Source organism: Coffea eugenioides, chromosome 11 (assembly GCF_003713205.1).
Source record: "Coffea eugenioides isolate CCC68of chromosome 11, Ceug_1.0, whole genome shotgun sequence".
Lineage (NCBI taxonomy): Eukaryota > Viridiplantae > Streptophyta > Magnoliopsida > Gentianales > Rubiaceae > Coffea > Coffea eugenioides.
In genome coordinates this window covers 1,578,090-1,604,501 of record NC_040045.1, presented here as the reverse complement: position 1 = coordinate 1,604,501, position 26,412 = coordinate 1,578,090, and the positions used below count along the sequence as shown (strand labels likewise).

The following is a 26,412-nucleotide window of genomic DNA, read 5'->3' as shown; positions in this document are numbered from 1 at the left end:
ATAATGCGCCTAAAAGATGTGTTTCGCATAAAGTTCACAAATGAAACTGTAGGCACATATTCCAGAGCAGAGCAAAACCGCCCGAGTTCAGCATGCCCCATAATTCAGAGATGATCTTCATCAAGGAGTCAGGAACGAGATCAGCTGAATGTCTAGTGGCCTTACCTCGTGTGTAATAAAAAAGTGACATTTTACACCTAAGTCACGTAACGTTCAACTGTACAAGAACAGCAAGGGAGTATATGATTGTCCGTGACGCCATGTAAAGGAGGGCGAGTGCATAACCGTTCCCAAATATTATCCCTCAACGGATTTGCAACATGGTCTTTTACCATTTGACAATAAAAGGAAAAGGAAATAAAGATGCACCAATGTCTAGGGCTTCCACAATATTAATCGCAAAAAAGAGAAGGAAAATTGTGATACATCATTACGTTAACAACTACAACAAAATATATTCTACCTTCAAACAGTTTCCATTTACAAACTCATTGGCACAATCCAAAGGAAAAAACTCAAATTTCCCCGCGATAGCCCCCAGATCCATAGTAGTCTCTTCTTGAACTTGCTATTTGTGTGCTCCTTTGATGTTCCAACTTGGGACAATCACGGATCCGATGACCAAGTCCGCCACAGTAAGCACAGCCTTTGACTCCACTAGCATTTGTGATTGCATCAACATCCTCCATTGGATCATTCAATTCTGCCAGCACTGGAGGTATTCTCTGTTTTGCCTCCTGTAGCAAATGCTTCAAATCTAGAAGTGTAGTTTCACTCTGATTTTTGTTGATAAATGTCGTTGCAATTCCTGTTTTCCCACATCTTCCAGTACGACCAATCCTGTGAACGTAATTTTCTATTTCTGCTGGCATGTCGTAATTAATCACGTGCTGAATATCTGGAAAGTCCAAACCCTTTGAGGCAACATCAGTGGCAACCAACACATCTTTCTTGCCTTCTTTAAAGGACTTGATAGCATACTCTCTCTCTTCTTGATCTTTTCCTCCATGAATTGCAACTGCTTCAACGCCCTTTAACAGAAGATATTCGTGAATGTCATCAACGTCAGCTTTATTCTCACAGAATATCAGAACAGGAGGAGGTGTCTTCTGCAAGCACTCAAGGAGGTAAACAATCTTTGCCTCTTGCTTAACATACTCCACCTCTTGAATCACATCAAGGTTTGCCGCTCCAGCCCTTCCCACATTAACCACAACGGGTTTAACCAATGCGCTTCTTGCAAACTTTTGGATCTTTGTGGGCATTGTGGCAGAAAACAAAAGAGTTTGACGCTGAGCTTTAAAGTGATCAAAGACTTCTCTTATGTCATCTTCAAAACCCAAATCCACCAACCTATCTGCTTCATCTAATGTTAAATACCTGCATAAGAAACAAAGTGGTAAGTTTGAGGTCCAATATTTAAGAGAATAGAAAAGTAGAAAGAAGCAGCTAACAATGGTGTAAAACATAACTCTATATGTTCTTACTAGTTTAAGTGCCATCCGAATAAATAGCACAGATCCAAAGAGCAAAAACTACACCCATTTGAAATTATGAATTCTACTCTTTCAAGAAACGTAGATCCTAAATCAGCACAACTAGAACGAATGCACCTATCACTATGTCCCACTCACCAAACCCAAAAAATAAGAAAGTTATATTTGCTTAACCACCAGCACCCCACATCAATGTCAGTTGAACTCATTCTTCAACCATACACACCATCAGTTATAAACGTAGCAATAAGTACAAGTTTCAGCTGCCATACACCTAGTTTTTGTCGTTAGACACCTCTAAGATCCATTGGAGTTGCAAGCAACAGGTATACTACCTTGACAGACATGAAAATGTAAATTCTCCAGAAATCAAGAAAAACATCATATTAGTTAGCTCATGGATCTTCTAAAATCATATGCAGCCACCAGTGTCTAAAACATCAGGTAGAAGTTTTAGTTAAATAGTTTAAAGCTGCTGAAGGATTACATGTTGGTCAAATTCCAACTCCAACTACTTGCACCAGTATTATGTTATTGTCTATTGATTACTTACTAACTTTTTATAGAAATTTTCAAATTGGAGAACCAGGAACAGAGAGCTCCCCCCCCCACCCCCCGCGCCTCTTCTTCCGGCCGACTCAGGTCTAATTCCAGCATTGAATAGATTGGCGGAGAGAGCAATCCCAAACCCAACGGATCATTCCTTTTTAGGCAGAAAGGCTTCTTCCGTCAGGTGGATTAACAACTCTACCTAATTATCAGCTCTCAGATGACCACTACCTGAAGTAGGACCCCTTTTTCTGTTTTCACAGGTCAAATGCTGCTGTATTATACCAAAATAGTTTTTTAATGACACAGAAATTTTGGTTTCAAATCTTTCTTCCAGTTCCCAGTAATTCTCCAATGATGTCCAGAATACATTATCTATACCAATTTTGAAGATCATATTGTAGCTTTATATTGTGTATTTACCTCCAAATCCAGATACTAGCAGTAGCATCTCGTGTAGATAATGATGATATCAACATATACTCTTCCTAAGCAGTCCATTATTTCAAGAAACAAGCTTTTTGTAAAAAAAAAAAAAGTAACAACACTACAACATAAACATTCTTTTTACTATCATTTAATTCATCACTTGGATTCAGAATAGAAACTTTTGCAACATAGTGAATACCAATAAGAACTGCTGACATACAAAACTTTTCTCTCCATGTGAGAGTTCAAACTTTTCTCTCTCGGGAAGAGAGCTTCTTTCTCTCTGTTCATGAGAGTTCAAACTTTCAAAAATCTAGAGATTGGCTCCAAAAATTTGCGCTTGAACCAGGCATTTGCTAGCAAAAGTATCTAATCTGCTAACAAGGAGGGATTCTTAGAGATACTAAACCTTTGTTTTCTCACTGAAAGTTAAAACCAGTTCAGACAAGCGAAAAGGAGGCATCATAGCTGAACCAGAAATAAATACGCATTAAAGTAAGGAGCACCAAAAGTTACGAGAAGAAATGTGGACAAGTTAGCTCCTGGTAGTGGAACAAAGAGGTGGATCACTTCCAACTAGCTGAGTATCCAGGCCACCAATTAATGCATGAGCCAGGTAGCTTTAAATCCAATTTACTACAATTCCTTGCAGACTAAGAAGGTGCATTAATTCAGGTATATTAGTTTTTAGCTTCCTACAAGCAGCTTCTTTGGGAATTTTTCTTCTTTTCCTTTTCTTCTCTGTTAAGCTTTGGGTTGTTGTTTAGTTTAGTTAGGATATCAGTGTGACAATCCATAAGTATTTCCTCTGAATGCGATGGCGGAAGAGCTGTCAGACATATTAAGGAAGTATGCCCTGTCTGAGGAGGAGTTAGGTGGAGCAGCTTTGGATCTTGGAGATGTGAATACTGCAATAAGAGAATGTCAGGCAAGCTTGGTAGGGAAAATAGTTGGGGAAAAAGTGGCTAATTTTGTGGGAGTAAAAAATTTGGTTAACACTGCTTGGGGGGACCCAAAGGAATTGAAGATTGTTGAACTTGGTCCCAACCTTTATCAATTTTTCTTATCATCTGAAAATGAGCGGGAAAGGATCTTAGGGGAAGGGCCTTGGATTTTGGATAATCAAATCCTGGTGATAAACAAATGGACTGAAAGGATAGAGGAAGATGACGGGGCTTTTAGAACTACACCACCTTACCAGGGGACATACGAGCCAACAATGCAGGAAAGGAACCAAGAAAAAGGTAAGAGGGAAGGTGAATCCGGGAGTATGGCAAGAGGCCTACTAGAACTAAAAATCCCAGGAGGAAATGGAAGGATCACACCTATTGAAGGGGTTGAAAAGGAGAGTAAAAAGCAATGTAGAGGGGAGGTAACAGTTCAGGATAACCTTAAGCAACAAGGGGATGAGAGCCAAGGGCAACTAGTGAAGGTAAAGGAGAATAAGGAGATAGAGGATAGAGAAGAAACAGTACAAATGGAAATGGATACTGGAGAACAGAAGCAAGAACCAAATATCAAGCAGGTCAAGGGAGGAAAGAGGCAGTATAAACCACAAGTTAGAGCCAGACGACCTTTGAGAGAGCTGAACGGAAATAGTGTGATGTTGGAAACTCAAGGAAAGAGAAAGAGTAGCCAGATAGAGATGGATATGGAGGATATTGAGATGACTGAGCTGAACTTAAAGAGGAATAAGCAGAGTGAAGGAATAGGAGGTGAAGAGATCATATCTGAGGGGGTAGAGGCCAGCCTAACCTGGCCTCCCCAAGGAATATGAGAGTGCTGGTGTGGAATTGCCAAGGTGCAGGGAGCCCCTTGACAATTCCCCAGCTGAAGGAGGCTAATAACCTCCTCTCCCCAAATATGATTTTCCTTAGTGAGACTAAGAACAAAGCAAGGTTTATAGAGAATGTTAGGAAGAAACTAAGTTTTGAGGAGAGTATAGTAGTGGAAGCTATGAACAGATCAGGTGGTATGGCTTTGATGTGGAGAAGGGAAGTTAAAATGGTAAAGGTACTCCAATCAGCTTTCACCTTAGAAGCTCATCTGAATGACCAGGAGTCACAACAAGACTGGTGGTTTATAGGTTTGTACGCTAGCTGTGATGCTCTTAGTAGAAAGGAACATTGGAAAGTTATTAAGGAAAGAAGCAAATTGTGGGGGGACAAGTGGATCATTGCAGGGGATTTCAATGATATCATTGCAAGTGATGATAAGTGGGGTGGGAGAATCAGAAGGGAATGGACTAGAAAGTCTAGAAAGTCCTAATGGTTGTATGTCCAATTGATGTCTACACATTCTACATTTAACCAAAGCATGCATTCATACATAACAATATCTGAAAAGAAATTATGCTCTTCTATTTTCCAATAGAACACCGAGATCACAAATCCTCTCAACACTTAAGCTTGACCTCTAACATGGCAAAGTATCATGCAAATCAAAAACTAATAGATGACATTAAAGAGCATATGCTTCTCACAGAACCAGTCGTCATCACAAGGACTAAAAACAGACACCAATTATATTTGGTGCCAAATATAACACAAAAAATACAGATAATATTAGCTTGGTACTTAGAAAGAAAACAGCTTCATAAAATGTGATTCACAAGGCAAACAGAGAGAGCAAAAAATACCAAGCACAACATACAACTAGTTAAGTCCAAGGAGAACAAAGTTACCTGCAACTGTCAAGATTCATTTTCTTCTTTGCAAGCATATCTTTGAGTCTCCCTGGCGTAGCAACCACAATGTGAACTCCTTTCTTCACAACCTCCAACTGAGACTTCATGTCAACTCCACCAATGCAAAGCAATGGCCTTAACTCTGGATAACCGTACTCCCTCATGGGTGCAAGAAACTGCTCCACAACTTCATAAGTTTGTCTTGCAAGTTCTCGTGATGGACAGACAATTAAACCAAATGGCCCTTCTCCAGGAGCAATTGGCATCATTATTTCTTCTTGAAGTGCCACCATGATCAGTGGCAAAACAAACACCAGTGTCTTACCAGAACCCGTAAATGCTATGCCTATCATATCCCTTCCTGCTAATATAACAGGAAGACCTTGAACCTGAATAGGGGTTGGTTGCACAATCCCCTTCGCTTTCAGCTTCTTCAAAATCGGGTCAGGAAATCTCATATCCTTAAAATTCTTAATTGGTGCAGGAATATCTTCGCCATCCACAATAATATGCCACTGCTTCCTTATTGCATCACACACTTTCTTAGACAGCCTCCTTATATTCAACGGCGGTTTCCACCCCGTAAACAATGGTTCCGTGTAAGTAATCCCTTTAGCCAACTCCCGAACAGACATCAAAGTTTTGCGATCAGAGAGATGCTCAATCATCTCTTTCTCCTGCTGTACCATTTGTTCAGTAGGGCTAATTTCAGGTTGTTCTTTTTTCAACTGTGAGGCCTTTACTAGCAAACTAGGCTTTGCTTCTACAAGCTTCAATTTTTCAGCTTCCTCTTCTTCCAGGGTAGAAGATTTACCTTTCCGTTGCAATATTTTCTGGGCTTCTAATGCCCTCCTCTTTGCAACTGGGATGTACTCAACATAATCATCATCTTCCTCCGTCATCATTATCTCCTGTGGAGTCTAAAATAGGCTAAATAAGTGAAAGAATTTGCGAAACAACAATGGAGTGTTTTATAAAAGGAAAGAAAAAAAATGTTGGCTTTTCTATCTAATTCGCTATTCTTCATAGGGCTCTATGTAAAACGGCAACCGGGTCCAAATCGGATGGTGGGTCGGTTGAGACTCGGATATAACAAAAAATTTGTTGACCCGAACCTGACCCGTCAATCCAAACGGATCAGGATACCTGACTCGAACCCGAAAATTTCAGGTTGGCGAGTTGGCAGGGGTTGACCCGAAATGACCTGAAACTTAATTTTAATTTATTAATTTACCACTATAATTTCTAATAAAACTAATTTCGCATAAGACTAATTACATAATCAAGTAATAAAATTTTAAATAAATCATTCCAAACCAAATCCAAAATAAATTAAAACACCGTAAAAGTGTTTTATCCCAAACCAAATACAAAATAAATTAAAACATTATAAAAGTAAAAAAATAATATAATACATTATTTGTCCAAATATAATAATTTCAACTTCATACATGTTAAATAAATTCATTTAGGATTAAGTGATTAATGTCTTTGCAAAAAAAAAAAAAATAACTTAGTTTAGTTAGATAAAATAATTTTTATGTTTATTAAATTATTTTTAATTCGTAAACGGGTTATCGGGTCATATCAGGTCACCCACGGATTGACCCGAATTCGACCCGTTTTCCTTTCAGGCGTAGTTATTAAAACCAACCCGGACATTAACCCGGCAAGAGGACTGGGTTAACGGGTCAATGGTTCAACCAGTGGGTCACTGGTTGAACCGTGGGGTCATAATATATAATAATATATATATAATATAACTAAAAAAACATGTAAATTATAATATTGTACAGAAATTCTTAAATCTTAACAAGTTATAACATGTTCATAGTTCATTTCACACACATAATCCATAACCATATGTGATCAACAATTCATGAATTCAAACCAAAATCAGTAAATTACATCTGTATGTTGCCACAGAGCTAGAGAAAAAATACCACAACTACTTAAGCTGGCAGCTTGGAGTATATTAACATCTGTCCACTTACAGCTGTGCATTCCAAAAATATATGCCACAAGAAGAATCAAATGAATAGCAGTTCAACAGCAACTGTAACTTGATTCATTTGTAAGCCATTCTGTTATGTGGTCTTAATACAAGTTCCATAATTGGTTAAGGCCGGCAAAAGTAGTTGAAGAGAAAGATGTCTCTGTCCTAATTCCAGTTGCAAACCACCTTGTTGAAAATGCAAAATCAATCATTTAAACAAAAAGTGCAGGCAATTTATATGCAGCTCAAAATCTATCTCTGATCCACAGAAATAAAGTGCAACATTTAAACAAATATAAAAAAGCCAAAGGAACAAGAATTTGAGAGAACATAAAGCTGGCTCCGCACCAATCACGTATCACCACATTAAAAATCTGGGCCTATGAGTGTGTATCTGTCTCTAATGCACCTAGCATCAGTAATTAACAGTATACATACATAGACCTGGTTCACAACATATTTTTCATGAACTCAAAGTTTTGAAGATAGTGAACTTACTCTTTCCAACAGCTGTACAACTGAATCAACAGAAGTGAACCAACCAGTGTTACACAATTATACTGAAGAATTTGCACCATTCTTCCCACAGAGCTAGAGCAAAAATTATGCTTTGGATGCTTATGATTAATAAGTGATGTTATCATTTATTAATAGCTAAGGACTGCAGAACAATTAACTGCTCCAAATTTGGTCCAATATGATTTCTTGAAATCTTTAGCAATGATATCGTGCCTTCTACCAGCAAGTCTTTAGCTTTAGCAATGATATCGTACTAACATTTTGTCAACTTGGCATTGCAGGATTTACTATTTAGTCCACAAAGACAAGCCTGACTCCCGTACGTGGCACTTTCACCTTTGTCAAATACACGAATGATTAAAACCAGCCAACTCCTCAATGCAAGAACTTCATCCTACTGCAATTTGTTTTCTTCCCGATTCAGCTCGAATGGATAGTCAAATTAATGCTATTAGGGGACCCAATGATAGATCTAGATAAGATTAACAATAGCCGAATCCCTAAATGGGCAGGGAAGCTACAGGGAAGCTATCACCATTCATTACAATTATAATATCACCATTGATGCGCAGGGAAGCTGAACTCTAAAATTGACTATAGCTAAAAGCCTAAAAATTACTTACTTGATTCACTGGTGCCGTGGTGTGTGCCCAGCTGCAAGGCTTTACTGGCTTACCGGCAACAAACAAAGCTTCAAGCCTTCAATGGCAGCTTCGGTGGCAGTGGCAGCTTCGGCAGCGGTAGCTTCCTGGAAGAATTCTGGAGTTCCACTTCGAAGCTTGAACTTCGAACTTCGAACTTCCAATTGCTTGCCTCAGACTCTCAGAGCAACTAGCAAAGCAAAGGAAAGAAAAATTAAGCTGCTGACAAAACAACAGCCGAATCCCTAAATGCTCAAGAAGTTCTCAATTGGTTCTCACTTCTCAGAGAAACAAAGAAGAAAAGAATCCCTAAATGCCTAAATCCCCAATGACGGCCGAACGCGGAATGCCCGAGTCCCTCTTCAATTTTTCTGATTTTCTCTTCTAATTGGCTAAAAATGTGGCAAAAAGATGATAATACCCATGTAGTGTGAATGGTCAAAATAAAAAATTGGGTAAAACGGTAACTTCAAAAAAATTGTCAAAACCCACCGAGTTTATCAAAAACCGCCAGTTTTAGCGGTTCTATGGTTCAACCGTCCGGGTCGAGCGGGTCAAGGCAGGTTCTTTGCAACTCCAATCTAACTAGTAATGCGACCCGGTTTCATGGCCGGGTCACCGGGTCGACTAGTTCGACGGCCGGGTCACCGGGGTAACAACTTCTAACTCTCAAATTGAAAGTGATGATGAAACTGATGATGATCTTGAATATTTCATTATAAAATTGTATGATAGTTTGAAAAAATCTTATGTTAGAAACAAGAAATTAAAACATAAAATTGACCTTTTTCTTCATAACAATGCACGTCTTTTTCAAAAAAAACAAAAAACTGAAAACTGAAAATGATTTTTTAAAAAGAGTGAAACTGTTTTACACTTTGAGGTTGATAGAAAAATAAAGTTTTGTGAATTATTCAAAATGGAACAAAGTGACTTGAAAAAAAGAATGAATTATCTAAATGAATTGTTTCAACACAAGAAACAAAATTATTTTCAAAGGAGTGAATCAAAATCTCATTTTGGCATTCATGAGAAAGATTCAATTCTAGTGCTAACGAATTTATCATTTATAAGAGAAGACAAATAAGATTTATTAAACCTGTTTATGCAAATAACTCGTTGGTTAAGTGTAGTTTTTGTTGTAAAAAAGATCACATGAAAAGCAATGGCTATATGAGGAAAAACATGAGAAGAAGTATGAAATGCATGTGAGTAGTTAGACATGATACTAATTCTCAAGAGTGAATCTGGTGAACATCATTAAGGAATCAATGTGGTTCATAGACAGTGAATGTTCAAAACACTTAACCGGTGATCCATCACAATTCATCAAATTCAAGCCAAATTCAAGTAGCAAAGTGACATTTGGAGATGATATGAAAGCAAAAAATTGGAGTAGGAGATGTTGATAAGAATGGTCAGATTTCTGTTCATAATGTTCTTTTGATGTTTCTGATATTTTGAACTGAGTTTTACTTGATACTTTTTAATGATTAATGGATGTTGGTTGATATGAATGTTGGTCTCATTGATGTTCATTTGATGTTCATTTGATAGTTTTTGTATCTTTTGATATTATTTTTCTGTTATTGGCTGATGATGGTTGCCACTGCTATTATTTTTTTATGACAATTACTCTCTACGTTTATGATGACAAAAAGGGGGAGAATTACTAAATTGATGCTAGTTTGGGATGCTATGAGTAAGGGGAGTTCATTTGATGATATTATATGTTAGTTCTATATAATTTTGGATGCGATGAGTGAGGGGGAGTTTATGCTTAATTTTCTTTATCTCCTTCTTTCCATCCATTGTTTTGTCATCATCAAAAAGGGGGAAAATGTCAATCTTGATCCCTATCTTTTGATATTTATAAAATAATTGGATGATACTAATATTTTTTTAAGAAATATTTTCAGTTATGAAGCAACCTGAATCAAAGATCAAGAGTAATCAAAAGAGATAAAAGAAGTTGAAAGCTGTCGGACGCTTATGAAGATAGGATCGGACGTTCGAAGGAATTAAGATACTCACTCTAACTCACTGACCTCATTCGGGTACAAAACATTAGAGCACCGGACGTCCGATAAACAATGTGGCACTTCGAATGCAAAGCGTTGGAGGTATCGGACGTCCGAAAGAACTGAAGAAAATTTTTCAAATTTATCATCTGCTTTCGGACACAAGCACCGGACGTCCGATAGAATTGAAGAAGATTTTTAAACTCATTGTCTGCTGTCGGACGCATGTTTCGGATGTATCGGACGTCCGATACTCCCAACGGCTAGTTGATTTTTCAACTACTTTCTATCTGTTGAAAGTATTAATGAAGCACTTTCTTGGTCTCCTATAAATAGAGTATGGTCAGAAATTTCAAATAACTTTTGCACACTGAAGATACAAAAGATCTAGAATAGTTTTAGTGAGAAAACACTCTCCAAGAAAGATTTGTAGTCTTGATAGTGTGAAATTCATTGTAAACTTTTCATTTGTGAGTGAATACTTCAATAGTGTAGCTCTGTAAGGGTTGTCCTGAAGGATAGTAAAATTTTTTAATTTGACCGAGCGAGACTTGGGGCAAGGAGGAAGTGAGTTTAGGGATGGACACGGGTTGGATATCCGCCCCATTCACCATTTGACTGACCCGACCCTCACCTTACGGGTCAGCCATTTTCTGACCCTTACCCGCCCCGTATATCAGCGGGTACTCTATAATCGGGTACTCGCTGAGATAGGGTCGGTCAGCGGGTACCCGCCCTGACCCATTTATCATTTAATTTTTTAAAAAAATAATTTATATCGATTTAATTTTATATTTTATACATTCATCTAAGATTTAATAAATTTTTTTTCTAAACAAAGGTTTCCCACCAAGAAACAAGCATGTGAAGAGAATATAAGACAAAGAAAAAAAATTAAAAGAATTCAAAATCAATAAAAGTTTGAAATAAATAGCACAATTTTTAATATATATGTTCCATATTAATTAAACTTTTTTCTATAAAATACAAGATCATGGCCTCTACAAATGAATCTTGTAAATAAATTATAATATCTCATATTTGTAATGTAATTTGTTCAATAAAATTATTTATTTAGTTCTAACTTATTAATTTATAGTGTGTGTATAAAAATAAAAATAAAAATAAAAAATATATATATGCTGGGCGGATCGAGTACCCGCGGGTTTTTAATTATGTGACCCTAACCCGTCCCACATCAAATAATAAAAATCGAATATCCTAATTTTCGGATCGGATCGGATCGGATATGACGGGTTTTCGGATTAGTGGATAATTTTGCCCACCCTTAAGTGAGACTTCTTTTATACACAAGATTGGTTGTATTTCATCAATTTGAAGAAATTTGTTTTGTGAATTGAATTTCGAGCTCAAGAGGAGCTTGGTAGTCAATTGGTTTGCAACTCTTCTTTTCTTATTTATTGATTATTAACTTGTGATTCTTAAATTGTATATCTCTTCTACTTCTCTAAAATGATATTGTTCCTTTATTGATTGATTCATTGGGTGATTATTTAGAAAAAGAGGGTAAATTTTATATTGAGCAAAAAGTGCCCATAACTTGATTAGTTTTATAATCAATCTAATTCACCCCCTCTTAGGTTGTCTTCGATCCTTACACGAATTGAACGTAAAACCTAGAATTTAGAGCTGTTTCGAAAATAGGAAAAAAAAAATGAGAATGATACTAGAGATAACAGCCATAAGGGAGAGGAAGGCAATTGAAGAAGTATAGCGTCTGAATAAATTATGTGCGGAGAGGTACGAAGTTGAAAATTCTTTGAGAAAAAAGTGGAAAAATAATTAAAGAAGGTGAGATTTCAGCGAAAACAAAAAAAAAGAGAGAGAAGAAAACAAAAAGGAGGGAAACGTTATGTTTGGGACCTACAAGTGAGACGGAAAAGAAATGGAACGAACGGATTTTGAAGCATCTCAAGTGCGAAAAGTAAAGGAAAATGAATTTGTAGATCTTTTTCCGACCAAAAAGGGGCAGAAGGCAAAGGAAAACGCATGGGAAGCTTACAGAACTTTCTTTCAAATTGTCCATTTTATCCTCACGAAACTTTATTGATATGTATATCCAGAATCGTTCCCTTCTAAAAACTCTCAAATAATATCAAAATTTCTTCTCCTTTCCCTTTTTTTATTTTCTTTAATAACTTATCATTCCATTGCTCTTCTTTTCTTTTTTATCATAAACTCCCAAACTAGCCTAGGGTTATAATGAGGCTCGGCAGTGATTTACTATATTATGAGGGGTGGGTTTTATTGAAATTTATGGAAATTTGATTAATATACAATTGAAGGACGTGGTAATTTGGATTAGACATCATTTACTTTTATATTGGATTGAATTTTGTACTCTACCTCTTCCCTTTATCTTTTTATCTTTTTTTTTCCTCAGCTTTGAAATTAAAAGTTTCAGCAAGAACAATCATTGGATTAAGTGGTTAAACTCATTATATTTTCTCAAGAATTTGATCTTTGCTTTGCGCAAGGTATTGTAGGTAAACACTAAAGTAATCAGTTTGGATTCACTATTTTTTCAAAAACTAGTTTTTCAAATACTATAAAAAAATTTTAAAAAATACTCTAAAAAGTAGTCTAAATTTTTTTAAATATTCAAAAAAATCCCAAAATATATTTTAAAAACTCTACTACCCTTAAATATTCCAAAATATACTCTAAAAACTCTGTTACAATAAAATTTCTCAAAAATACCCCCAAAAAAAGCTAATCCAAACGGAGAACTTCAATAGTCAAACTTTTAGGAATAAAATTCAGATGACCTAAAAGTTTATTCATTTTTTAGAATACCCCCCATACAAACAAAAAATTGCTATTTTCATGTTCTTTAAAATAGTAAATTCCAAGTTTTATGAGATAAATTCTGTTTGTGGTGTTCTCATTTACTTTTCTATGTCCTGTAGTGAATTTTATTTTTAACCTCAAAAGTTTATTTAATAACTTATGAGAGAGTACATCTCAAATGGCTATTTCAGAAAAAATAAAAATAAAAAATAAAAAGCGGAAGCAAAAGAAACACACTCACATTTATAAGTAAATATTTTATTTTGTCAGTTATTTGTTTGCATACTACGTTTCAAAATAGTTCATCAAGAATACTATGATCTATCTCGAAAGTAGAATACAAATTACACCACTTGTCCTAAAATTTTAATAAATTATTAACAATCTCAAGACTTGAAAATTTCATGTTGAATTTCTTTTCTCTAACATCTAAGAACATCACTAATTTGAGGAAGATTCAAAAAAAAAAAGTGTTGCCTCGATATGGGCGGGTTATGTTCAAGTGGCCAATTACTCCAATTTTAAGAAAATGTAATTTAAATTGTTGAATTCTCCTTTACAATCTTTTTGGGCAAGATTCTCTATGTGTCTCCATACAATGATATTATGTAACTTTCTATAATCAACTAAAACTTTAGTTGAGGTTGTTTCTTTTGAATTAATAATTTAGTAATCTTATAGCTAAGAATATCTTGAGACATTTTGTAATTGATCCCCCTTTTCTTTTAGTGTATAAAAAGCAATACTAATCAAACTTTTGAAGCAAATTTTATTGAGTAACCATGAATTCTATAATTAACTCTGAGCCCTCTCCAAACACCCCCCACCCCCTCCGAAAAATATTGCTATTGGCAGGGATTAATGCATTTTCGTTCCAACATGATAGTGCATATCATCTCTCTATATTTGACTGGCCTGGATTCAAACTCCTCACTAGCGACAAGAGTCCCCAGGCGTAACCTACTACCCTTTAATTTTCTAGTTCATGCTCTTCAACAGAGCTAAGAAACAAGTGAATCTTTGGCTTTGTTACCTGAACAGCTTGAACAAGCCAACGGGTTATCACATGTGGGTTACCTTATTTTCTTTCTTGTTCATACTTCTTAATTTGAGTTTTCAAACAAAGAAACAATTAGGTTTCTTTCTCTACCCTCACTTCTTAATATATATGATGACAGGAAAGGTTTGGCTGACCATAAAATACAATAAAATTGGCGAGAAAAACTAGGGTGAACGTGGATTGGATACCCGCCTCGTCCACCATATTGGCTGATCCAATACGCACCTTGCGGGTCAACCATTTTCTGACCCTTATCCGTTCCGTATATTAACAGGAACCCGATTATAGGGTACCGAGTATCCGATGAAACGGGTCAACGGATATTCGCTCCGGTCCATTTATCATTTAAATTTTTTAAAATATGACTTATACTAATTTAATTTTATATTTTACACATTCATCTAACATTTAATAAAGATTTTTTTCTCAAAAAAAGTCTCACACCAAGAAACAAACATGTGAAGAAAATACAAGAAAAAGGAAAAAAATCAAAAGAATTCAAAATCAATAAAAGTTTGAAATAAATAACACATTTTTTTAAATATATGTTCCACATTAATTAAACTCTTTTCTATAAAATATACGATCATACTTCTACAAATGAATCTTGTAAATAAACTATAATCTTTCATATTTATAATGCAATTTATTCAATGAAATTGCTTATTCAGGTCTAAAAATATTATTTTATAATGTATATAAAAATAATATATATATATATATATATACACACACACAAAGCAGATCGTGTACCCACGAATTTTTAATTATGTTCCGCACATTTAAGTAAGTACTCAATCCTCTTTAGACCCAATCAAATAATATAGATTAAATATCCTAATTTATGGATCGGATTAATACGGCTGATTTTCAGGTTAGTGAGTAATTTTGCTCACCCCTAAGAAAAATGTACCTGTAGACAATTAAAATTGTTTATTTATTGTGTATCTGCAGCCGCAGGATAGAAACTGCAAACTTAACTAAAAAGGAACAAAGAAAAGTTCCAGTTAAGGAAAATGCACATGCAAATATATAGACACCAAACAGGGGAAGAAAAAATAAATAAAAAAGATCAATCGAAACTTTACAGAAATTAAGTCCAGATATAGATCCTCTCAAAATGATAAGATCAACAACAAAACAATGGTCACTGAAGAAGAAATTATTGCTCTCCTATAGGCAACTTACCACCAGCCTAAAACCAAAGCTTTGGAAAACTATTTGTCTAAGCCACAACGGCAAACAATTAGTCTAGCTCACATATGGAAACAACGTACCAATCATCTTACATATTTTTTAATTATAAAGATCAAAAAGTAACAATCTCCAAGCATCTCTAATACACAACACAAACTATGCAAATGCAATTTCGGCCTAATAATCACCTAGGTGCGCAGCCGTCTTCTGAGCTTGTACTCAGCGCCACTTGAGAAACATTCTTACCATTTCTTCGTAATCCCCACCGGGAAAATCACACCACCACCTCTTAAAAATATTCTCATTATCAATAGACCAAGCACTAGTATCCAACTACAAGAAGTGAGGTACTCCTGTCCTGGGTCCTCTCATTTGGTTGTTTTCCTCAGTTTCAGTGAAGAACTTCACTTCTCTCTCCTGGAAACACAAATCAAGAACAGTTGTGGAGAAAAACGAGAAGCTCATTAAGTTTTGACCAGTTAAAAAAAGCATCAGATAGAAACAACAATCTAAACAGTGATTTGATGATAGTAACACAATTTTTTATTATTAAAACAGCAAAATCTCCCCCTGCCTATGCTGCTCATACTGGGTAGTGGGTTCTACCAGGGGCCGATTTTTAACTACCCTGCAATCCTGTATCAGAATATAAAGTATCCCCTTTCCCCTATGATTGTTGTATTGCAGGGGATTGTCAGAAACTATCTTCCCGTTATAAGCAAAGAAAGTGTCTATTTATGTGTCAACTGCTAATAGTCTATATGCAAATAGCTTTTCTTATTGTCCGAGTATGTTTCTCAACTCTTTTTGTTTTCTCAATTTTGAACAAATGTATGATTCAAGTATTCAAAGTGATATCACATGTTTTGCCTTTACATCTGCTTTCTATAAATCATGCTCCACTTCATTAAATCACCAAATTTCTTTTATCCTTTTAACAATTTCCATAGCTCCTTTGGTTCTAACGAAGAAAAATTACTCCCCTCTTATATCATTTCTGTTGTCCAGAGTCCTTTCTAACAAGTCTCCAAAATATTCACCACTATCATAAGTCAAGGTTCATTATCACCAGAATTTCTATATTCCTCCCCCCCCCCTCCCAAACTTATGTTCATTAGAGTCGAGAATCAAAGTTCAATATATGTAAAAAAAGGGGAAACTTCGGCATTGTTTGGGAAAAAAAATTACACATACAAGTTAAATCACTTTTCATTGCCTATGCATTTGGTCGAAGAAAATGGATCTTAGAAAGAAAAGATGACCGCTTTGATCCAATTTTATGACCAAAAACATGTATCACTAAAATGGACAGTCACGGAGAAAAGAGAGGTGGAAACAAGCATAAGAAGTTGGATTTGGTACCATATTCTCATTGAAGCTCAAAATTGACGCTACATATCCACGACGAGTAATTTGGTGCAGACCATACCTGCAAACAAATATATTGGATGACGTAGTCTAAACTACAGAATCAAGTCAAAATTTCAGTGGCAGAAATGAGAAAAGAACTCACAGTAACTAGTCCTTTGTCTTGAAACATGTATTTTAGGCCTTCCTGCACTAGTTGGTGGGCCTGACAAACTAGGTCAAGCTTGTTAATATGATTGAACTGGAGAAAGAGACAAACAGTTAGCACAAGATGAATGATAAAGTGCACACATTCACACATGGCTTACCTCAGAAGTAACCCTGGATCCAAAGAGCCAGCCTGCTCCTCTTGGACTGACTGCCCATGTTTCAATATCTTCAGGGCCACTCCACATGAGGTCACAGAAGGGCCCTTCATGGGGAATTTCACATTCCTTTTGATGACCCTGATCTGCCAGGCCAATAACAAAACAAAATGTCAGTTCTTTAACCATACCAATAGTTATGAGAAGGAGAAAAGTTTCAGGAACTCGTACTTCAATAATAAAAAGGTTAGAGAAAAATATCAACCACTGTTGTCAAGATCAGTTTATCAGCAATCCTATAGTCCAAAAGTTCCAAAGAATCCCCATGCCACAAAAAAGTACTACAAGTACGTAAACAAAGCAGAGAATAGGTAAAATGTCATTAACAGACTGCTAAAATTCCATGGTTACCATAAACTTCAACAGGAAAGGACTTGAAAAGCTGTAAAGCAATTAACTTCCTAGTTTTGTATGAAAAGTGACAAAAAAGTTGTAGCTGTTGACTCAAGGGCAAGCTCTGGAGAAAGAAAGCATTTATCTTTGACTATTGCACAAGACTGAAAAAAAGCCCATTGAACACCTTCTGCTCCATTGCCAAATTACTTCATATTTTGGAGTCGATTGGTGGTAAATTTGGTCTGAACCAGCCCTTTACCAATAAATGCAAGAATACAGTCCAACAAATCGGACCTTATGAAAACCAATGTTTTCAGAACCGGACCGGACCGGCCGGTTCGACCGGTTGGACCGCGAACCGGCCATGTCACCGGTCCGGTCTAATGCTAAAGCCGGAAGTTCATGGAGAACCGTTGAAACTCGGACGAACCGTGCGAACCGTTAAGAACCGTGAACCGGCGGTTTTTTAAATTCTTCAATAAAATATTAAGAATGGTGTAGCTAAGATTTGAACTTGGGTCTCCAAGTTTGGATATGACAATCTCACCGCTAGACTGTAGTTAAGTTTGTTAAGAATTCTACTTGACTAAAAAATATATTAAAACATCAAGTTCTTCTCTTATTTTTTTTTCAATTTTTTCTTCTTAACCATTTTTAACCCAAATATCCACAACAAGATTTTCTCAAGTCTTCACCATTATTATCAGGTTATTATCTTTAGCAAATTGTAAACAAGTTGAAAATTTCAACTTTTCTTGTTTTCCAACATCTTAGTAAGTTTAATTTTTTTCTTTTCAAGGTTTTTTTTCTATATTATTATCTTTAGTTGATTTTTTGCATTTTCTTCTTTTTCCCCTCAATTTTCATATGTTTCCCTCATTTTTGTTTTATTTTTATTCGATTAATTAAGGATGAAATTTTTGCAAAAGTAGTGCACATCCGTGTAGGAATTGGGTAGGAATTACAAATAATAACATTGGGCTGGTCAAAAATATGGTAGTTGGCACATAATCGAAGCTATTGATAATTGAATTTAAAATAATTAATGGTATAGGATCATTGAATTTAATATAACATGTTAATTAGTAATGTTTAGTAGCAATTAATTTTTTATGTGTTTAACTGTATATTTGTTTTTCAAAAATTTTTAGTTTTTTTTAGTTTGAGCAATTAGATTTATATTTTTATAATAAAATTTTAACTTTTTCAGCTTAAGTTGATGAAATTGTGAAGGTGGTGTGGTTGCTTATCATGCCACTGATAAAAGTTTGCTATTCAAATAGTTTGTCTTAATTTGAACTCTTTTATGGATTTTTTTAAGGGTTGTAAAAGAATTTCAATATTTAATTTATTTATTTTTTGTGTTTTTATTTGTGATAATTGGTGAACATTTGGATTGTATCTATTTATGTTTATAATGAATTTATGAAAACTTATGGTGAATTATGATATTTTAATTATATTTATCATTCCATGTTTTATGTATAACTTTTAGAAAATTTATTATTATCAGAACTTAAATTAAGTTATGTTGGTAAAGTTCAAGTGTAGAATGAAACCTGCTTAGTACTTAACAAAAAAAAAAAAAAAAAAAAACAGTGAACCTTTGAACCGGCCGGTTGGACCGGTCGAACCGCGAACCGGCCACCTCTCCGGTTCACTGACCGGTCCGAGTTTAAAAACATTGATGAAAACAAAGAGAGGGGCAGAGTTTCACAATCCTCCCTTTCAGTAGATTTATGAAAGGTCTCTTGTGATTGTTTCTCCAAAGGAGTTTTAGCACACACTGCCTTGTTGACATGTCTATGAAGAGAAGAACAAGCCCAGAAAATAACTAGACTTCGCCCTGTATCATTATTGGGTTGCTGATCATATTATCACGAAAGTACAAGTGGCATGCATCACAAACAATGTAACAATATACCATTTCATAATCAGTACAATTTTCTCTTTCTGTTCTCTGCAGGATTGGCAGCTTAATGATGCCCTAGTAATGTCCAAAACATCCTACATAAGATAACAACTGGATCGTGATGATATAGAGCAAGACAAAGAGCCAGAAAATATGACAGGATTATCAACAATTTCTGTAGTTATTTCTTGTGGATTGGGGTGGATCATCAAACTAAAGTTATTTATTTCCTAAATAAGCAAGATTTCCAAGATACTTCAAAGCATGGTAAAACAAAAGTTGCACAAATATCATGTGCTATACGTGCAAATTGCCAAGTATTTTTTTCTGGCTTAAAAAACCAAGAAAATATTTCTCATCAAAAAAGATGCATGACGTGCCTAGTGCAGCATGAAGCTGCAGGAAAATATGCACAATAAGTATGATGAGTTTGCTGAACCCAAACCTGGTCAATAGTTCTAATGTCCGGAGACCGGCCACCATGGACGCATAGTACCTGGGATTCATGAAACATCTCAGTAGAGTAGAAATCATAATCAATATACGTTAAGCAGTAACAGGCAGACCCCCACAAAGACAGTGAGGGAGAGAGATGCAGCCCGCTTACTGTTCCATCTATAGTAGCTGACGGTGTTAGATAGTCAAAAACGTCAGTGCAATACCGCCATGCATTAGCATTTCCGTACTTTCTCTGGCATTCATCATAGAATCCATGCACCTATAAAGATGGAAAATGAATGTCCTCAGAACTTTGCACTAAAGGAAGGTGAAATGCCTATAAATAGGGTGTACGTGTTTTAGAAGCACTAATTAACATGCATCTCAGATTAACAACGAAGGAAACACTTTCCATGATAAATTTAATGAACAAGCTATCAGGATAGAAAGCAAAACATGATTAATCATCTATTTGGAGCCTTGAAGCCACCATCCTAACCAAATAAAGATCACTCTTTTCATCAGAGAAAGCAAAACAAAGTGCCAGGCCAATTACACCAGACAACCCAAAAAATTTCTCAAAAAGTTCTAGTATTTGTACCCAAAGTTCCTCAATGACTTTAGTTCAGAAATTGACCCTAAAAAACTAGAAGAGAGGGGGAAAAAACCAAAATCTCTCTGAGATATAAGACTTTACTTCAGAAATTGACCATAAAAAACTAGAAAAGGGGGGAAAAATCATAATCTCCCTCAGATATAAGGTTTCTGTCTTCCAAGAACTTTAAAAAGCTCAAAAGGAGCATAACTCCAAAGAATATCACGCAGATCCAGGATTACATACAACAAAATCATATCATGTGACACCAATGGAATTCATTCCATCTATCCACTGTCATAGGATGAATAACACTGGAGAACTAACAACCTCTCAAGTAAACAACAAAGATTTTTCCTTTTCTTATTTTTTTTTTTTTGGAAAAGAGGGGGGGGGGGGGGGTATACATTCAAGCCAATAATTCAACTAGACATCTTGCATGGATGTGGTTCAAGAACAGGGGTTGCAATCCATGCTTCTAGATTGTGGAAACTGGAAACATACATGTTGGAGAGAGAGACAGAGAGAGAGAGAGAGACCTGGGTTAGTTGTCTGCTTTCATGGTTTCCACGTAGTAGTGTAATATTAGCAGGGTATCTGGCAGCAAAATAGAAATCATGCCAATGCATAAGCAACATGTCATATCAAATGTCATAGTCATAAACTAAGTCAAGCAGTAACTATGGGAACACTGAAATAGAATTTACTACAGCAACTTACTTAGAAGGAAAAAGTGTCCACTTGTTGTGTGTGTGTGTGTGTGTGTTGGGGGGGGGGGTAAGGAAAAAGAAAACATTACCTGACATAACTTAAACCCTTATTAAACCCAGAATGAAAATCTTTTCCAGTAATCCTTTTTGTACGAGTCAAATCTTTCAGAGTTAGTCAAAACTGTCTCTGGTGGTACCACTATAGGGTATTAGCAGTTTTTTGACAAAGCTAGACAGAAAATCAGTAAAATTATTGTAGAAAAGCTTTAGCAATTCTTGGGAAAATTGGCAAATTCCTCAGCTGAAGCTAAACATAATACTCATACTAATGTTTCGGCACGAGTTATGAACTCATTATTGAAATCGTTAGTGGTTACTTTTCACAAAATAATAATCCCAGTGGCTGATGAAAGCTAATATGTACAAATACTCAGAAATACTTCATGTATTCACCATTGCTAGACATCAATCATCAGATTACTGGCATCAACATAGGGGTGAGCAAATTCGGTTCTTACCGAATTCATAACCGATTTCAAATTCAATTCGGTAATTTGAAATCGGGTATTTGGTAATTTGGTACAAATTCGGTACGTACCAAATTCACCGAATTCTAATATGGTATGAAATAGGTAATGAGATTATGAATTAGGTAATAACCGATTTCGCATTCAAATTCGGTAATTGAAATCGGGTACCGCATTACCGCATTCGAATTACCGAATTGGTATATAAAATTATATAATATATAGATAAATGCTATTTAGTATTAGTATATACTACTAATACTTTATTATATTATATAGGTAAATGCTATTAATAATAATTAGTATATGGTATTATCAATTTATCATCATATCATGTACTTATAATAATAATAATATATAATAATGTACAATATATTATTTTAGTATTTGTTAATTGTTATATGACTATAATAATACCAATATATAGTAATACATAACAATATAAGATAACTATAATACTTATTATTTTATACATGAGTAACATGACTAGAATTAGATAATAATTAACACATATATGTATAATACTAAATATTAAACAATAAACATAATTAGTAATTAGTAATTAAATTTAGATATTGGTAATTTGATACATCATTCATGTTTGAATTATTGAATATTTGAATGCGTAATCTCTAACTTGCAAGTATTAGTGTACTCTACATATTTAACATAAAAATTCATATTATCTATTCACTAATCTTAATTCTTAAGACTTTAAGTATAGATAAGACAACTAAGTAATTAGCAGTGTCAGTGAATGCATATGAATTGTAAATCCATGTACTAGTGTATTGACTTTCACAATAATATATGTAAGTAAATAAGTTTTATTTTGATTTGAAATAAATTATAAGTTTGTAAGTAATATAACTTATCACTACTCATTGTAATTTGTAAGTTTGTAACTAATATTACTTATTATTAATCATTGTAAATTATAAATTCATAAATTATCACTAATCATTGTACAGTCTAAGGTTTATTCTAGTTTAAATTAATCGCTTTTTATGTGTTCCTTAAATCATAGACTAATGATTTTAGGCATAAGTTATCAAATAAGTTAAAATTCATATTATCTATTTACTAATCTTAAGGCTTTAAGTATAGACAAGACAACTAAGCAGTGTAAGACTGTAAGTGAATGTATGTGAATTGCAAATCAATGTATTAGTGTATTGACTTTCACAATAACATGTGTAAGTAAATAAGTTTTTATTTTGATTTGAAATAAATTATAAGTTTGTAACTAATATAACTTATCACTAATCATTGTAATTTGTAAGTTTGTAACTAATATTACTTATTATTAATCAGTGTAAATTATAAATTCATTGTAACTACTAACTAATATTGCTTATAATTAATCATTGTAAATTATAAATTCATAAATTATCACCAATCATTGTATAGTCTAAGGTTTATTTTAGTTTAAATTAATCACTTTTTATGTGTTTCTTAAATCATAGACTAAGGATTCTAGGTATAAGTGATCAAATAAATGCCAATTAAACCACAAAATGATTAGAACATAAGTAATGTGTTCAATTATGAATAAATTTAGGGATCAAATCAGTAATAATTTATAAATCATAGATGAATTCGGTTTAACCGAATTCATTACCGTTTTCGAATTTGAAATCGGTTGCGGAATGAATTCGGTTATGCCCAATTCGAAATTGAAAACGGTTTAAATTTTTACAGGTAGAATAACCGAATTCACCGAATTCAGTGCACCGAATTACCGAATTTGCACCGAATGCACACCCCTACATCAACATAATCATAAAAATTTCATTCTGTTCCTTAAAACTAGTTAGCAACGCTAAGTACCACATGATTGATATCTAAGACTACTAAAACCAATTTCTCAGTCCACAATATACACATCTCCCGTCATAATCACTAACATCAATCCATTAATCTCAAATCAAACCCTTACTTTAGTATGCAAGTATACAATAATTGGGTATTTTATTTCGAGGTAAATTGATTTGATCTCAACTAAAAAGCCAAAAATCAAAAGCATCATACAGAAGAGTCAATGGCTACCACTGTAATTGATAAATTTTACTTATATTTGGTATTTGGTGCTAATTGCGGGAAGGTGGAGCAAAAAGTGCTTAAATGAAGATTTTCTAGTGAAAACATCCAATTTTTGCACGTGGGTGCAGCTAAGCTCACTGTTCAAAGTCGGAAAGTCGGGATTGATATGGGAAGATCTCCATATCTGAATCAATTTCCTTATTTGATAGCTATCATGCCCTTCCTGATTTCGTGGGATTATTCTAAAGTGATTGGGAGAGTTTTTAGGAAATTAAATTGTAATAGGAATTTGATTAGTATTAGAAAACCAATTAATTAAGAGGAAGCCAAAAAAAAGTAGAATTCAATAGATCATCTTGGAGGTGGGACCAAAAAGAGAGTATTCTTACTTTGCCTTTTTCCTTTTGACCGATTTTGAGAGAAAAGAATTAAAAGTTTCAACAGATGCTTTTTCGCATGACTAGATCTCCATTAATGGAGAACTAACTTCATACTTCTAGACAAAGAATAGCTGAAGATTGGGTTAACCAATTACTGTGTGATCTAAATTATTTTAATTACTTTTTTTAATCATTAGTATTTGTATGTTTTCTATTTTTCGTAGCTATGATTATTGTGTATGATTGAATAGTACGCGATATTTAATTATTCACGTAATCTATTTGCTAATTAGAGTGGTTGAATCCATAATTGTTTGACGGCTCTAATCTCGGTAGCGACTGGCATAATTGGATTTGTGCCAGGGAAGCCTATAATCTAATTTAAATAAACCCTCGTAGCGTGTTTATTGATTAGAGTTGGGTTTCTCTAGTTTTTAATGCAATTAGGAAATTAAATCATATGGTCGTACGTAGGGTTATCTCTAAATTAGGGAAATAGTCAATGGTCGTACCTTGACTATCGAAATAGTAAAGAGAAACTAATTGTCAGATCGTATCGGCAATTAAAAACCTATTTATTAATGAATGTTGGAGTTATATTTGAATTAATGATCAGTTACATGAACCATCTATGAAGTGTGTCCTTGGCTAGAGTTTTTTCCATTAATTGTTTTTCTTAATTATTTTTCACAGTTGATTAATTTGGTTAACAATTCATTAGTATTTAATTCTCAAAACTCCTGTTTCTCTTTGACTTGAAAAAGAGCGAATTGTCGCCAGTCCCTGAGGCAATGACCCTACTTGCCACTGTCTACGAATTAATAATTTGCTGTCAACTAGTCAATTCTGGTATATCGGATTAAGCAAATTCTTCGAAACCAGGATGAATCAAATAACTCATTGCACATCTAGAATCCATACTCCAGTACTTGGAATTGATTGTTGGCTGTCTTTGATGATAATTAGTTTTATTATTGCATAGGCTAGACACCTATCAATTTTTAGCGCCGTTGTCGAGAACTGGTGCCTGATTTTTTAATTCCTTTTTGAGTTAATTTTATTTCATTTCAATTTTATTTTTTATCGTATTTTTGCTAGTGTATGTCTCGTTCTTCCCGCACAGGTGAATTAATATACGGCCCTGAGATTGAGAAGACAGCACGTAGACAAAGACAAGAGACCAAGAAACACAAAGAAGGACAGTCATATACTGCAAGCGATTCATAACAAGAAGAGTATATGATAGCAAATAACAGGACACTAAGGGAATTGACTGCTCCTGACTTAACTCAACAGCCACTTTGCATTACCTTCTCTAATCTGAATGAAAATACTTCTTTTGAATTAAAATTTGGATTAATTCACTTCTTACCTTCTTTTCATGGTCTTTCATGTGAGAGCCTCATCAGCATCTACAAGAATTTAAAGTAGTGTGCTCAAGTACGAAACCTCCAGAGATAACTGAAGAGCAGATTAAATTATGAGCATTTCCTTTCTCTCTCAAGGACTCGGCCAAGGATTGGTTGTCCTACCTGCCGGCAGGAAGTATTACCACCCGGGTTCAAGTGAAGAAGAAGTTTTTGGAGAAGTACTTTCCCGCCTCCCGAGCTGCTAGTTTGAGAAAAGAGATATGTATCATTAAGTAGCAGTCAGGGAAAACCTTATATGAGTACTGGGAGTGGTCCAACAAATTGTGCATCAGATGTCCCCAACATTAGGTAAGTGACTAGTTGTTAATTCAATATTTTTATGAGGGTCTTACTTTTTCTAACAGGAACATCATTGAGGCCGCAAGTGGTGGAGCACTGGTGAATAAAATCCCTGAAGAGGCATGGGAGTTGATTGAGGAAATGGCGCATAACTCGCAACAATTTGGCCCCAGAGATAATATTCCCACTCGTCGAATGAATGAGATGGAAAGTTTGTCTATTCAGCAGCAACTGTCGGAGCTGATTTCATTTGTCCGATAATTGGCTGTAGAAAATACACAACAAGTTAAGATTTGTGGGATATGTACCAACATAGGATATACTACTGATATGTGCCCAATGCTCCAAGAGGAGAGTCTTGAACAAATCAACATAGCTGGCAACATGCCTGCACCAAGGAAGCAATATGGTCCATACTCTAACACCTATAACTCGGATTGGAGGGATCATCCGAACTTGAGTTACGGAGGGAACCACCAGCAAAATTTTGGTTAGAATAGATTGCTAGGATTCCAGCCTCAATATTAGCCGAAGGCCCATTCCTCATCCTCTAATGGAGGAAACTCTTTGGAAAATCTAGTCAAGAGTTTGACGGAAAGTACCACCCCTCCAGCAAAGTACTAC

The 26,412-nt window shown here is 34.9% G+C and overlaps 3 protein-coding genes across 4 annotated transcripts; all 3 read right to left on the bottom strand.

Moving 5' to 3' along the window:
• Window positions 1-364: 364 nt before the first annotated feature.
• LOC113751761 (DEAD-box ATP-dependent RNA helicase 35) lies at window positions 365-8,649 on the bottom strand. 2 transcript variants are annotated; one of them, XM_027295881.1, is made up of 3 exons: window positions 8,299-8,649; window positions 5,158-6,080; window positions 365-1,380 (listed from the first exon to the last, which is right to left on the bottom strand). In XM_027295881.1, exons 2-3 carry the CDS (start codon window positions 6,063-6,065, stop codon window positions 516-518), a joined length of 1,773 nt encoding a protein of 590 aa, XP_027151682.1. In that variant the 5' UTR covers window positions 6,066-6,080; window positions 8,299-8,649; the 3' UTR covers window positions 365-515. The 2 variants fall into 2 exon arrangements, with proteins under 2 accessions (XP_027151682.1, XP_027151683.1); XM_027295882.1 differs by having other exon boundaries at window positions 5,158-6,071.
• A 6,594-nt stretch (window positions 8,650-15,243) lies between these two features.
• Window positions 15,244-17,670, bottom strand: LOC113751442. Its single transcript, XM_027295456.1, has 4 exons — window positions 17,659-17,670; window positions 17,082-17,224; window positions 16,768-16,834; window positions 15,244-15,822 (listed from the first exon to the last, which is right to left on the bottom strand). The coding sequence occupies exons 1-4, from the start codon at window positions 17,668-17,670 to the stop codon at window positions 15,739-15,741; spliced, it is 306 nt and encodes a 101-aa protein (XP_027151257.1). The 3' UTR covers window positions 15,244-15,738.
• A 1,673-nt stretch (window positions 17,671-19,343) lies between these two features.
• LOC113751441 (phytochrome-associated serine/threonine-protein phosphatase-like) lies at window positions 19,344-21,073 on the bottom strand. Its single transcript, XM_027295455.1, has 4 exons — window positions 20,959-21,073; window positions 19,994-20,104; window positions 19,832-19,882; window positions 19,344-19,481 (listed from the first exon to the last, which is right to left on the bottom strand). Exons 1-4 carry the CDS (start codon window positions 21,055-21,057, stop codon window positions 19,344-19,346), a joined length of 399 nt encoding a protein of 132 aa, XP_027151256.1. The 5' UTR covers window positions 21,058-21,073.
• Window positions 21,074-26,412: the final 5,339 nt, after the last annotated feature.